The sequence below is a fragment of the Nycticebus coucang genome, chromosome 15, assembly GCF_027406575.1.
Source record: "Nycticebus coucang isolate mNycCou1 chromosome 15, mNycCou1.pri, whole genome shotgun sequence".
Lineage (NCBI taxonomy): Eukaryota > Metazoa > Chordata > Mammalia > Primates > Lorisidae > Nycticebus > Nycticebus coucang.
Window position 1 is genome coordinate 79,199,654 of NC_069794.1, and position 15,222 is coordinate 79,214,875.

The following is a 15,222-nucleotide window of genomic DNA, read 5'->3' on the forward strand; positions in this document are numbered from 1 at the left end:
GGGGTGAACCCGACTTGATACGTAAAACTTGACAGTTTAATTGACTTTATGTCATTATAAGTATTTAGCTATTAAAAAGAATGGTGAATACAATCTTGAACTTTATTAATAAGATGGCTAGCCATTAGGTTTGGAATATTGGTTCTAAGTGATCATGTTGACAGAAACTTTGACAAATTTGAGTGAATCCGGCCAGAATGGTGATTGTCTAAAAATATAAATGTTTTGAGACTTAGCTTTTACCTGCTGCCTCTGTTCTTCCTTAATCACTTAACCAGCTAATGGCAGTCTTTCTCTTTCTTAAAATTCCATGGCGGTTATCCCCTGTAAGACGTGAAAGAGGTTGTGTAGTTGAACTACATGGTGCCATACTTATTAGTGAAGTAAACTTGGGCAAATTACTTAATTTTCTTAACATCTTAGTCTCTTCCTCTGTAAAGGGAAGTTAGCAAAAGCTCAACTCTTGACGTTGCTGGCTTCTAGTCTCTCTCCATGATTGGGAGCTGCGGTGGTGATAGTAATTGATGGAAGATGACCATCATCATCTTTATCAACTAGGGGAGGAATCCCCCCCAACCACCTGGGATAGTTGGCAATGTCTGAAGATATTTTTGGTTGTTGCAAATTGTGTGGCAGAGGCTACAGGGTTGTCAATACTGGCATTTATTGGATAGAAGTCAGGGATGCTGCTTAGTATCCTACAATGCACAAGACAGGATAGCCTCTCACAACTAAGAATTATCTGGCCCAGGATGTCAATACTGCCAAGAGTTGAGAATCCCTGATCTGTATGTCATGACTTCCAAATTTGAGTATGTGTATCTTCTTCCAGGGTAGACTGTTTTTTCTTCTATCTTGTATGTCACCACAGACCCTAATTTTGCACCTGGTTGCTAATTTGTATATTGATTGATAATTGTAGTTATATTATCTTATTACAATATAATATACATGAGTTTGGATTTGTCAAGGTTTTTTTTTGTTTTTTTTGTAGAGACAGAGTCTCACTTTATGGCCCTCGGTAGAGTGCCGTGGCCTCACACAGCTCATAGCAACCTCCAACTCCTGGGCTTAAGCGATTCTCCTGCCTCAGCCTCCCAAGCAGCTGGGACTACAGGCACTCGCCACAATGCCCGGCTATTTTTGGTTGCAGTTTGGCCGGGGCCGGGTTTGAACCCGCCACCCTCGGTATATGGGGCCGGCGCCTTACCGACTGAGCCACAGGCGCCGCCCCGGATTTGTCAAGGTTTATACAAATTGAATTTTCCTACATGAAATTATATTTGTTGCTGAGTGTGGTGACATATACCTACTCCTAGCTACTTAGCTACTTAAGAGACTGAAGCAGGAGGCTTGCTTGAGCCCAGGATTTCGAGGCTGTACCTGTGAATAGCCACTACATTCCAACCACATAGCGAGATTGATTTTTTTTTTTTTTTTTTGTGAGACAGAGTCTCACTGTGTTGCCCTCAGTAGAGTGCTATCGTGTCACAGCTCACAGCAGCTGCCAACTCTTGGGCTCAAGTAAGTCTTTTGCCTCAGCCTCCTTTGTAGCTGGGACTATAGGAGCCTACCACACTGACTGTTTTGTTTGTTTATTGTGTTTGTTTGTTTAGCAGGCTGGGGTGGGATTCCAACCCCCAGACCTGGTGCATGTGACTGGCACCCTAACTGCTGAGCTACGGTGCCAAGCCCAAGACAGATTTCTTTAAAAATCATATTTAGTTATCATGAGGTTATCTTAATATTTAAAGGAAACCCTTGGCTTAGAACTTCAGATTGTATATTCATAATAAAATACTGCAGATTTTCCCTAATGACCATCTGAAAATTTTGCTACGTCAAGCTAATTAAAAACCATAACCTTACTTTCAAACTTCATAGTCATGTTCCAAGTAGGCACTAATTTCTCAATTGATTTTTGATCAGAACCATCTTTTTGGTGACTGTTAGAAAAAAAATCGTATCCAGAGAATAGAGTATTTAAAAAATGACAAGAAGTCACTTTACCTCATTACTCATTACAGTTACCTTAGCTCAAATAAATTCTTATAGCAGTCTGTTTGCATATCATATTTACTATCCTTAAGAGTCATTTGGGGAAATTACATATTTTAGACTCATGAGTCAAATTGATTCATTTTGCCTGAAGTAACATTAAGTTATGATCATTCAGAAAAAAGTTGCTGATTGAACCCAATACAAATTGAATAGACTTTCCAGAGTTTGGAATTTTTTTTCCCCAAGTCAATTACTGAAAAAAAAAGTGAGGTTTAAACATTACAGTTTATTTAACAGGATGGCATACTGGTCTATTTTATTAAACCCTTTGAAATGTATACTTTCATATTTAGAAATTCTAAGCCAGTGTGTGTGACATTTTCTAAAACTTAAATGATACTACTTCCAGTTTTACAGTACTTTTAATCAAAAGCACAGAAATATGATCGTGCCTTATAAATATGCCTTTGAAATATGAAAAATATTCCGTAATTTATTACTTTTGTAAATTCAAAATTTAGGTAATTATTTTACACTGGTGAAAGTATGGGCCACAGGCAGTTGCTCATGCCCTGAATCCTAGAACTTCGAGAGGCAGAGGCAGGAGGATTGTTGCAGGCCAGCAAGTCAAGACCGGCAAAAAAATTTTTTAAGTACACCTGTGTGCTGAATAACATACAGACATATATCCTAAAATTTATAAGGAATTAATAAAAATACTTAGTTTGTATTATGAATATTAAAATCTTTACGTTTAATATTACATTGTCTCTTGTAGTTCCAGCTCAACCAAGATAAAATGAATTTTTCCACACTGAGAAACATCCAAGGTCTATTTGCTCCACTAAAACTACAGATGGAATTCAAGGCAGTGCAGCAGGTGAGTTTATGGATCTCAGAATGCGTTGATAACAATCTTGAGGACTCTTCTGTTTTCATAATGGCTATTCAAACCTTCCCTTCTCTGCTACTTTACAACTTATTCTACTTTATAGGGTATGACCTTGATTCCTACTTCATTGAGGAAGAAAGAAGTCATTATATGGAACTCCTAATTATAGACTCAGTGACTGAAAAGTTATTTACATCTACTTTCATGTTTTCCTGGGTTTTTTTTGTTTGTTTGTTTTTGGTTTTGTTTTTTTATTTTGTGGGTTATGTTGAATTTGACACCTCTAGGAATTTCCAAGTGGAGGTATTCTGTATCTGATGTCTCAGCAGCAGCATTTACATGTATTTGAACCTGTTTTGTCTTTTAAAACTAAATAAAACAAGAATTCTGTTGATTTCAAATCCTTTATAGTAACTTTTCTTTCATTGAATGTGCTTTTTGCAAGTTGAGTTTCTTGAAAAGTTGTCTCTATTTGTTTTATGTACTACTCCTTTACCTCCCGTTCATTTAATCCACTATAGTCTGTCTCAACACAACAATGGGGACTTTATTTTATTTTTTAATTTATTTATTATTAAATCATAGCTATGTACACTAATGCAATCATGGGGCACCATACGCTGGTTTTATAGACCATTTGACACATTTTCATCACACTGGTTAACATAGCCTTCCTGGCATTTTCTTAGTTATTGTGTTAAGACATTTATATTCTACAATGGGGACTTTTTTTGCCCGCATTTTACTTGATCTTTGATACTACTGGCTCATTCCTTCCCTTGGTTTTTAGAACATCACATTTTGCTTATTCCTCCTCCTCTCCGAACTCTTATTCTCAGGTGCGTCTGTGTAGGTTCCTTTTGTCCATTCCCTAAAATGCTAGGACACCAGCATTTTCACTCTATTTCCTTCCCGTTCCTATGGCTTTAGTTACCATTTATATGCTGTAACTCCCAATTCTCATGATCTGTAAACCTGTCCTTCTCCAGTTGGAGTTTCACATGTACAAGTACAAAGTAACTCATTATTCCTGACTTACTCCTTATGGTGTATGAATAGGTTTTCTGCCTAAGGCGCAAATGGGAGCTTTAGCCTAGGCTGTCTCAGGTAACACTTCACCCCTGTCCCTCAGCCCCCTCCTCCAGATCATCCAGTCTATTATGATCGTCTCACGATTCCTGCTATATTGGCTCTCACCCTGCCAGGCTTCTCAGTTACTGCAGCACTCATCCCTGTTGCCCCTTAAGTCTTTGTTCACACTCTAGCTAGAATGATTTTTGCAAAATACAAGTTTGATCATGCTGTTCACCTCCTTGACGTGGCTTGTCTTTGTTTCCCACCATACTGCACACCCTCCTAAACTACTTCAGTTTTCTGATTATGTTCTTTCACCATTTGGTTTGTTTACATGTTTTTCTTATTAGCATGGATTGTGTCTTAATAAATTCTATTAATGTCATCAATTGTATTTGGATAAGTCATTCTAGAAGCTGCTTTGAGTTCTTCTCTCCGGGCATAAAGCTCTAAAATACCATAGCTTTAAATTAGAAAAACCTGGGTCTGAATCTTGTGTCTACCATCTACTAGTCTTAAAAGTGTGAACAAGTTAGAGCCTTTTCTGAACCTCAGATTTTTTTCTTTATTTTTAATGTGAAATGGAGAAAGTATTAAGAACAGCTTGGGGGCTGAGTGCAGTGAGTGGCTCACGCCTGTAATCCTAGCACTCTGGGAAGCAGGTAGATTGCCTAAGCTCTTGAGTTCAAGACCAGCCTGAGCCAGAGCCAGACCTCGTCTCTAAATATAGCAGGGTGTTGTGGCAGGCACCTGTAGTCCCAGCTACTCAGAAGGCTGAGGCAAGAGGATCACTTGAGCCCACGAGTTTGAGGTTGCTGTGATCTGTGACAGCACAGCACTCTACCCAGGGTGACAAAGTAAGACTGTCTCAAAAAAAAAAAAAAAGAACAGCTTAGGGCAGTGGTTCTCAACCTTCCTAATGCCACAACCCTTTAATACTGTTCCTCATGTTGTGGTGACCATAAAATTATTTTCGTTGCTACTTCATAACTGTAATTTTGCTACTATTATGAATCGTAATGTAAATATCTGATATGCAGGATGTATTTAGGCGATCCCTGTGAAAGGGTCATTCGAGCCCCAAAGGGGTCTCGACCCACAGGTTGAGAACCACTGGCTTAGGGTTATTCAGAAGATTAAATGAAGACATGCTTGACAAAAAAATTGTTAGTTTTCCCTTTATTTTCCTGTATATTACTCAGATTTTGACATACTGCTCTAATTTTGGACTTAAGTTTTTAATACTGTTTAATCCAAAAATCTTTGCCCAGATTTCTGACCTTCTCCCATATCCTTTAGCAATTTTTGCTTGACAAGAATTGTTGCCTGTCATTCCTACTTTTGATGCCTTCCTGTACCTCTGATCTAACTACCAGACCCCTTCCTGCTTGGTTTAATTTACAGGCTCCTATTTCTGTTTCTCTTCCTCCTCTTTCCTCCTCGCTTCCTTTTTTTTCTTAAGGCTTGACAATCCAGAGGAATTTTTCCACGCTATAAAGATTTAAATAACTCTTCAGGCCATTAGTAATTGGAAACAGTCTCTTTAATCTATAAATATTTTGGGGGGTAGGGAGGAATCTGAGCATAACTGCCTGCTTAGATTCTAAAGGTGTGATGACGTTTAAAATACTAATGTATCACTGACTACCTATTACTCTTAAGTAATAGGTAGTATCTAAAATTATCTGTATTGATTTTAATTATAACTGTATTGATTTTAATTATAATCCGTTTCGGTAATATCTAAAATTATCTGTATTGATTTTAATTATAACTGTATTGATTTTAATTATAATCCATTTCCCCGAAAATAAGACATCCTCCAAAAATAAGACCTACTTATAGTAAAGATAAGACGTCCCCTGAAAATAAGACCTAGTGCATCTTTGGGAGCACACCTTAAAATAAGACACTGTCTTATTTAACAGGGTAACAACAGAAAAACTGAAATTTTGGTTTGGCTACATTAAAGTTCATGGAGTACTGCCTACATGCTAATGACTATACTAGATACATACTTTACCCCACACCTTACTATAATTTTCGGAGAAAGATAGTATTATCCTGTTTTACAGATGAGGAAACTGAAGCTGAGATGGGTCAGGTAACTTGCCCCAAACCATATAATTGGTAAAGGATAGAGTCAGAATTTGAATTTCAATCATCCTGCCTCCATAGCTTATGCTTTCTCCACTACACTTATGAGTTAATCTGCTGTGTATTTAATGCCTGAAAAGAAAAAAAGATCACATTACTTCAAATGGCATTGTGTTTTTAAAGGCTTCACAGTGACTTTGATCCTCACTTTGGTTACTGCTACTGTTTGAGATAGTTGTACAGTGAACAGTATGAAACAACATAGGAAATGTAGTAATCTGTTACTGAGTAGAATGTGCTGTCACTGACTTGGAATTTCTGCAGGAATTTGATCACCCTACATATACCAGGAATGTGACATGCTGTTAGGCTTTGAGATTTTATGTTTCATCACATGGTTATATGCTGTATTTTCTTGGACACAGGCAAAACCTCAAAATATGTGCAAACCTGATGGCATTATTAAGTGTTAATAAAACATAATTTCATTGTCCATTATTTTCAGTAAAGTTTTGGGGAGTTTTTGAAAACTTGGTGTCTTCCCCCTCCCCCAGAGAATGAAATTAGATTATGTATTAATATGGGGTGGGGCCTTGGTGTGTGTCACACTTTATGGGGGCAAGACATGATTGCAAGAGGGACTTTACCTAACAATTACAATCAGAGTAACCTGGCTTGTTGTACCCTCAATGAATCCCCAACAATAAAAAAAAAAATAAATAAAATATTTTCTTGTAATCTTACCCTTTCATACTTTTCCCAAAGGTTCAGCGTCTTCCATTTCTTTCGAGCTCAAACCTTTCACTGGATATTTTGAGAGGTAACGATGAGACCATTGGATTTGAAGATATTCTTAATGGTAAGCTGTCATTCATTACCTTTGTGTGGATCCCTGTGTTATACAAGGGACAGCAGCAAACAAGACAGACAAAATTTTTGCCCTCGTGGAGCTTATAGCCAATTGGATTCACTTACGTTATTTGCTGCAGTAAGGAAAAGTTTAATGTCAATAACTATTCTTAAAAGTGAAAATTATTTATGAAATTCTAAGGTACAGTCCTTTCAGTGGAGTAATGGTAGTCATTCCTTTCATGTCCTGAGCTCAGGTCTGAGGTGTCAGTCTGGTGCAGTATTCCTAGAGTGGCTGAAACCAGGAGAGTTATCTCGTTATTCACATTTGTGGAATGTGACTGGTGGTCTGTTTTCTTTGTGTGTGTATCTATGGATTAGTGTTTAAATGACTGTAATCTTTAAAAAGTCCTCCTGAAAATGATTTGTATACTTGTATAGATGATGAGTAGGAAAGAAGAACCTTGTCATTTTTAACAAAATTCCCTGAATAATTGTATTAAGTATGCGATGACTTTTAAGTAAGAACAATACATAACAGCATCCTCTATTTTTTCTGGTCCTGAGGAAGATAAACAAATATAATCCTGTTCGGTACTGCCTCTGTTCATTATGTCCCAGCAGTGTAAGAGAAGTAGAAAAGCCCAACAGGATTGAGTTTTATTAGTTTTGTTTGGCTGCTAATGTCCGGTAAGGAAATGCTGTGGACATAACAGAAGTCTAGTGAGCCTCCTTGATGAGAATCTTCCTTGAGGGAATGTTGTAAATGCTGGAAAAGCTGGGATTCCTAGGTTTTACATGGAACTTAGAGCTCATTTAAAACTAGTCAGGTGATAGTTCAGGTCTATGTAGTCATAACTTTTAATTAGTTATGAAAATATACTCATTTGATAATATGCTTTGGGCCAGGTGCAGTGGCCCATGCCTGTAATCTTAGCACTCTGGGAGGCCTGGGTGGGTAGATTGCTTGAGCTCAGGAATTAGAGAGCAGCCTGAGCAAGAGCAAGACTCTGTCTCTACTAAAATAGAAAAACTAGCTGGGCGTTGTGGTGGGTGCCTCTAGTCCCAGCTACTCAGGAGGCTGAGGCAGAAGGATCACTTGAACCCAGGAGCTGGAGGTTGCTATGAGCTTTCATGCCAGGGCACTCTACCCAGGGCGACAGAGTGAGACTCTCAAAAAGACAAAAAAAAAATACGTGTGTGTGTGTATATATATATAAAAATAACAAATCTACTCTGATAATTCTGTGTAGAAAAAGGTGGAGGGACTTACTAAGCATTTGTTTAGTCAGTCAAATACTTTTTATATGTCAGCAGTAGGCTAGGCTCTGAATATATAAGCAGTGAACTAAACATCTGTGCCTCCTAATGCCAGAGACAAACGTTACATAAATTAAACAAGCATAATTATAAATTGTGTTAAGTTCTAGGAATAAAAAGGATGTTGTTGAGTTTGCGAGAGGCAAGTGCTTCTGGGAATATGACACATTGATTCTTGAAAGATATGAATTAGTTGTGCTACAAGTAGAGGGAAGAATATTTCAGGCAGAAGAGACATAAGTATGTTCAGGGTCTTTGCATGATCTGTAACCTGAGAACAGCTGAAGAGCTCTGAAGGGTTTGAGATCTTGTAGAAGACACAAGATTCTAACAGACAGTTTCATACTCACTGCAGTAACCAAAGTATCAGTATTTTTTTGGCGCCCTGAGGGCATGAAGAGAATCAGGTGATTCCTGTACCTACAGTGTATCTCATTGCTGGAGCGGAACTTCAAGTTCAGGGCATCTTATTCTTCTAACTGTCCTGTGCTTCTCCGTCTTCTGAGGTTGTTTACTTTAGAAACAGCCTTGGAAAGATAGCCCAGAACAAAGGCAGTTAGTACATCTATCTGCTACCAAGATGTGCACAATTGTAAGATACAGAGAATTGACTCTTGACATACATAAGAGCACTTTCAGAAGGCCCAAGTGGTGGAGCAAAGTAGAGAGAATGAGGTGGGAAAGTCAGGCAGGGGACAGAAACACCAGGGCCTACAGACCACAAAAAGACGTTTGGAGTTTCTTTGGAATGCGATGGAAAGACATTGAGCGGTTCTAAGAAAAGGTAGTGCCAAGCATGGTGGTGTGCACCTGTAGGCCCAGCTGCTCAGGAGGCTGAGGTGGGAAATCACTTGAACCTGGGCAACATAGAAAACCTCTTCTCGAAAAATTGTTTTTAAATCAAGGGTGTGATGTGATGGAATTACATGTTTCAAAAGATAACTAGCTATCTTGGCATCCTTTTTTATTTGTTCCTTGCTTCTCTCTGAGGTAGATATACCTGGAAAGAACCTGTTTAGGTAGATGAATTTTATCACAACGAAGTCCCCTCTATTTGGGGGTAGTTTCCTTCTTATGGGAACTGTGCATCATCTGCGTAGAGTTTTTTCCCCTCATTTTTCAGATGTTAAATGTAACTTCTTTAGAGAGTCTTTCTTTGACTACCTACAGTAGGCCCCCAGTCACTCCGTCACCCCTTCTTACATTAACTCTTTGCTTAATACTTACCCGACACTTCCCTTGTTTCTTATTTTTTCTCCCCAACTTAAATACAAGCCTCAGAAGAGCTCTGGCTCCCCAAATTCTCCTCATCACTTTTGACCCAGAATACAGTTTGAGGCTTATAATGAGGAACTGATTTTTGTAATCTAAACACTGTGTGAAGACTATTGAAGTATTTGGGCTGAAGTTTTTGCCTACTTATCAGTGAAGTACTTAGGCAAGAAATTTGTGCACATTTTACAGGAAGAGGAAAGGTCTCTGAGGAAGGTACTGGTAAAATTGAAATTAGCCTTTCCTTTAAAACTGGAAGGAGCTTCTCATATACTCAATCCCTCACTGGAAGATGTGCTCAGGAGAGGCTCTGTTCCCCCTCAGAGTCTTGTGGTGAGCTAGGGGACAGCAGGTGTGAGAACCAGTCTTTGGCCAGTGCCTTGTTTACATGGTATGCTGTGTCTTGGTGCACGTGATTTATTTAATAAGTACATTCTTTATTAATCAGGGTTTAGAAAGTTATAGTTACATAAATGAGTTTATTCTCTCTTCAGAAATTTAAAACATTATCACTGAAACTGAGAGTCCCTATAGTTACCCCAATCTTATTTTTCTTTTTTTTTTGTAGAGACAGAGTCTCACTTTATGGCCCTCGGTAGAGTGCTGTGGCCTCAATCTCATTTTTCTACCTCATTCCCTAATTACCATATTGTGCCTTGTATAATGTGCATTTTGGCCAAAATTTTTGAGGGCTAAAGATGCATGCTGTACATGGGTGGTGCCAATTCTGTATCTGTGTAAATGTTTTTAATTCCTTTATTTATGCTTATGCATGAAAAGTGTAACTATGTTAAAAAGATAAATGCCAAAATTCCTTTATAATATAAAAAGGAAGTAGCTAAATATAAAATAAAAATAAGAATTAAAAAATTAAAAGGAGGCTGGCGTGGTGACTCACGCCTGTAACCCTAGCACTCTGAGAGGCTGAGGCAGGTGGATTGCTTGAGCTCACGAGTTCGAGACCAGCCTGAGCAAAAGCAAGACCCTGTCTATAGTAAAAATTGACAGGGGCAGCGCCTGTGGCTCAAAGGAGTACGGTGCCGGCCCCATATGCCGGAGGTGGCAGGTTCAAACCCAGTCCCAGCCAAAAACTGCAAAAAAAAAAAAAACTGAGGCAAGAGGGTCTCTTGAGCCCCAAGTGTTAGAGGTTGCTGTGAGCTATGACAGTACGGCACTCTACTGAGGGCAACAAAGTGAGACTGTTTCAAAAAAAATTAAAAGGAAGTATTTTTTTCCTGAAAGTTTGGGAAAAAATTGTGGGTGTGCATTATACACAGGAGAGCATTATACACAGCAAGAATAGGTCACTTGCTGTGTTAGTCTTTGCTTCCAGACTTTCTTCCTGTGTCTTTCTACAATTACATGTAGTCAAAAAATATTCGGCATTGCTCTGTGTGGTTGTTTTAACAGTTGATGTCATACTGTGTATATCTAACAGTATGCAGGATACATCAATATGTATATTAATGGATACTTAAGTTTTTCTGACTTCAGTAACGTAAAACAACTGTGGCAAACATCTGTTTTAAGTCTAGGTTTTGAATGCCTTTTATATGCACAGCGGTTTATTGATGATGGGAATAGTAGCAGTTGTTGCTAAGGCTACTTCAGTGTGTGAAAGGGATTTAGACTAAAGTATTGATTGAACGGAGGTGACATGTCACCTTCAGTCTCTTAGGTAGACGATTTTTATCACAATCAGACCCATTCTATTTTGGGATAGTTTCTTTTTTACAGGAACTGTGCGTACATACCCAGGGAACTTCTCCATCTTCTTCACCTTAGTGAACTTCATTCTCTGTTCTTTACTGGACCTTCTAACTTAAAAAGGTCCAGTGAAGAAGCATACATGATGGCTGTCTTGAACTGTTACTGATGGTTGTCATTATAATGCGAACAGTTCCTCATTGCTGCAGTTTAGTTCATTAAGTTTTTATTCTGTTTCTAGTCCTATGTTGAGGAATAGGAGGCCAAGAAGAAAAAATGCTTTGTCTTTAGGGAGCGTACTGCTGGTATTATTTTTAAAAGCTTTTTTGTGTATGTTATCACAGTTAAAATAAGAGTTGTCTGATTTATCTATAAACACCAAAGAGTGAAGATTTTTAAGGTTTTATTGCTTTAGAATTCTGGTTTATGTTGCGTGTATCCAACATAGCAGAAAACAATACAGGTAAGACATTTTCGCAAATTAAGAGATTGGAATGGTAAGCTCTCACCTCATGGGCACAGTGTGAGGGTATGTAGCTGGATGAAGGGCTCAACTACAACTGGAACTTTAGCTTAGAAACACAAACAGTGTAACCTAATCATTTATACCCTTATTAATCTGAAATTAAAAATATACATATAATCCAAAAAAAATGGTTAAAAAGAATTGTTGCCAGAGTCATGTGGGAAGCCACAAGAACACTTAAGAACCTTGATAAAGGAAAACTTTTTAAAACTATTTTCTTTAAATCAGTGAGGCAGAATTTACACATAGTAGAATATGCCTATTTTTAAGTGTGCAGTTCTTTGAGTTTTAATAAATGCATACAGTTGGGCCCCCTCAACCAATATGTAGAATGTTTTCATCACTCCCCAAAGTTCCCTTGGTCTTTTTGCAGCCAGTCCCCCCAGCCTGCCCCAGGTAATCATTGGTCTTATTTTCTGTGATTTTAGGTTAGTTTTGACTGTGTAAGTGAAACCACTGAGTTTGTTTTTTTTTTTTTTTGGAGACCCTTTTAAAATGTTTGTTTTTGTTTGTTTTCAGATCCATCACAAAGTGAAGTAATGGGAGAACCACACCTGATGGTGGAATATAAACTTGGTTTACTGTAATACATTGGGCTGTTTGTGAAAACAGGGGGGCCGCATCTTCTTTATGGTTGTCTTTTTACTGTGATTTGATGTATACAACATTAAAAGTGCTGATGTGAGAAGTTTTGTGAAAGTAGTATCAGTGATCATTTTAACTCACTTGGACCTTTGGTTTATGGTTATGTGACATTTGAAAGCACTACAGGGAGATGATTTTTAAACTTCTTCATTTATATTTAACAGTAGCCTTCTATGTCTTTAAAAAAGCTGTTGCTCATGAATATTATAAAACAGTCTGCAGATTCCAGTTTAACCTATTTTCTAGATATTCCATAAATTTAATTTTGAGTGACCATGATCAGTAGTTGATTCTGTGAACTTTATAGTAGCATCTTTTAAAATAAACATTTGTAATTGATTTCAGTAGCAACACTTGGAATTGAGTACAATGTAACATGTTCATTTTGTTTCAGTATAGTCCATTAATAAGCATAAGAATATTTGCTATGCTGATGCTATTTTAGAATTATAGCTGTTCTCTAATTCTTTCAGATTGAAAAGTATAAATTTAGAGGTTTTGATTTTAGTCTTTAAAATGTAAAATTAAAGAGCCAGGCACAGGGGCTCACACTTGTAATACTAGAGCTCTGGGAGGCTGAGGTGAGTGGATTGCTTGAGATCAGGAGTTCGAGACCAGCCTTAGCAAAAACAAGACCCCTGTCTCTAAAATAAAATAGAGGCAGGTGTTGTGGCGGGTGCCTATGGTTCAGCTACTCAGGAGGCTGAGGCAAGAGGATCACTGAGCCAAAGAGTTTGAGGTTGCTATGAGCTGTGACACCACAGCACTCTTCTGAGGGTGACAAAGTGAGACTCTGTCTCCAAAAAAAAAAAAAAGTAAAATCAATCAGCAGATGCAGGTTAAACTGTTGTACTTCATTCAATATGTATTTAATATATTACCAAGCAATACTGTTAAAACTAATAGTTCCTTATGCTTAATTTATATATCATAAGAAGCTTATGTTAAAAAATTAGAACTTTTTTTGGGTGGTGCTTGTGGCTCAGTGGGCAGAGCGCTGGCCCCATACACCGATGGTGGTGGGTTCAAACCTGACCCCAGCCAAACTGTAACAAAAAAAATAGCCGGGCGTTGTGGTGGGCGCCTGTAGTCCCAGCTACTTGGGAGGCTGAGGCAAGAAAATCGCCTAAGCCCAGGAACTGGAGGTTGCTGTGAGCTGTGTGATGCCACAGCACTCTACCGAGGGCGATAAAGTGAGACTCTGTCTCTAAAAAAAAAAAAAAAAATAGAACTTTTTAATATACACTATGAATCCATGAGCAAATTCCGTAGCAATTTATTTAAAAATAAATTTTAACCATGGTTGTTCTTTCTTACAAGGAATTCTTTTATGAACCTGTATAAAAATTTAATTTTTTAGAACCTTAGTGAGTGGGTCTTCTTTCACAATTAAAAATGTGTTTTGGTTATCAATATTTTAGTAGCATCTTTTATTAAATAAGTTACTGATTTGAAACATTGGCAATGTCTAGAGACATTTTTTATAGTCACAACTTTGTGAGCTGCAACTGGTATTTAGTTGGTAGAAGTCATGAATACAGCTAAATATCCTGTAATGCGGGAGACATCCATTTACAGTCATGGAACTAGTTGGAGACCCTGAAGGTCATTGTGTGTCTTAAAATTTACTAATAAATACTGTAAAACTTTCTGCAACTACAGCTTGCTCCCTTTAACTAAGAGTTATTTGGTTCAAAACGTCAGTAGTGGCTGGGTACAGTGGCTCACACCTGTAATCCTAGCACTTTGGGAGACCAAGACAGGAGGTCTCCTGAAGTCAGCAGTTTGAGGTTGCAGTGAGCTATTATAATGCCACTGCACTCTAGCCTGGGTATCAGAGTAAGACTTTGTATCAAAAAAAAAAAAAAAAAGTAGGCTAACACTGGAAAACCTTAAGATAAATGACACTTAAAAAAAAAAAATCTCTTGCTCCTGTTAGGTTTTAAATTAACACATTTGCCAACCTACTTTACACTTAAATTTCTACATTTCTACAGAAAATGTAGAAATAATGAGATTATTCTAATTATTAATAGATTATTTCTAGATGTATTATCTTTTAACTAATAAAGGAAGTTGGAGAATTCTTCTGTACCTTAATTCTAGGAATAATAAGTACCCTTCTCAACCATTAGAGGGTACTATGAAATTAACGAGTATTGTTTAAGTGGAAAATCTGATGCTTTAAATGTAGAACTGGGTAATCACACATAGTACTTAACTTTCTAATGGTCTTTTTGCTTGTCTCTTTTTATCTTTGTATTTATGCCAGTGGTCCTCATTCCTAGATTCATGTAGGAATCAGCTGGGACTCTTGAAGAAATTTTAGTGTCAGGGTCTTAATTTCAGAAATTCCAGTAGGACTAGTCTGAAGTGGATTCCCAGGAAGTATACAGTATTTATGGAAAGCTCGCCAGGGTTATGAACCTTTGATTTAAAGCAGTGGTTTGCAACCTTCCTAATGCTGTGGCCCTTTAATACAGTTCCTGTGGGTCACGACACACAGGTTGAGAACCACTGATTTAAAGAGTCAATTGCAGGCTGGGCGCCAGAGGCTCAGGCCAGTAATCCTGGCACTCTGGGAGGTTGAAGTAGGAAGATCAATTGAACCCAGGAGTTTGAGGTTGCTGGAAGGTAGGATGGCCCCAGGGCACTCTACCCTGAGCAATAGAGTGAGACTTTGTCTCTGAGTGAGTAAATAAGATACAGACTCTTTACTCAGGCATATTTTCTTTCATAGCAAAATCATATTGCTATGATTTTGTTGGATTATTAGTTTATTATTTTAGAGGCAAAACTTGCCTCTTTTGCTTGTGAAACACTAATCTTTGGGTTCAAG

General features: G+C 37.9%; 1 protein-coding gene across 1 annotated transcript in view; it reads left to right on the plus strand.

Moving 5' to 3' along the window:
• Window positions 1-13,582, plus strand: part of POMP (proteasome maturation protein) — a 28,997-nt gene extending 15,415 nt beyond the window's left edge. Inside the window, exons 4-6 of the mRNA XM_053563375.1 lie at window positions 2,780-2,881; window positions 6,830-6,923; window positions 12,258-13,582. Of these exons, the coding sequence (XP_053419350.1) occupies window positions 2,780-2,881; window positions 6,830-6,923; window positions 12,258-12,325 (264 nt within the window). The 3' untranslated portion in view covers window positions 12,326-13,582. The remainder of the gene's footprint in view (window positions 1-2,779; window positions 2,882-6,829; window positions 6,924-12,257) is intronic.
• The last annotated feature ends 1,640 nt before the right edge of the window (window positions 13,583-15,222 follow it).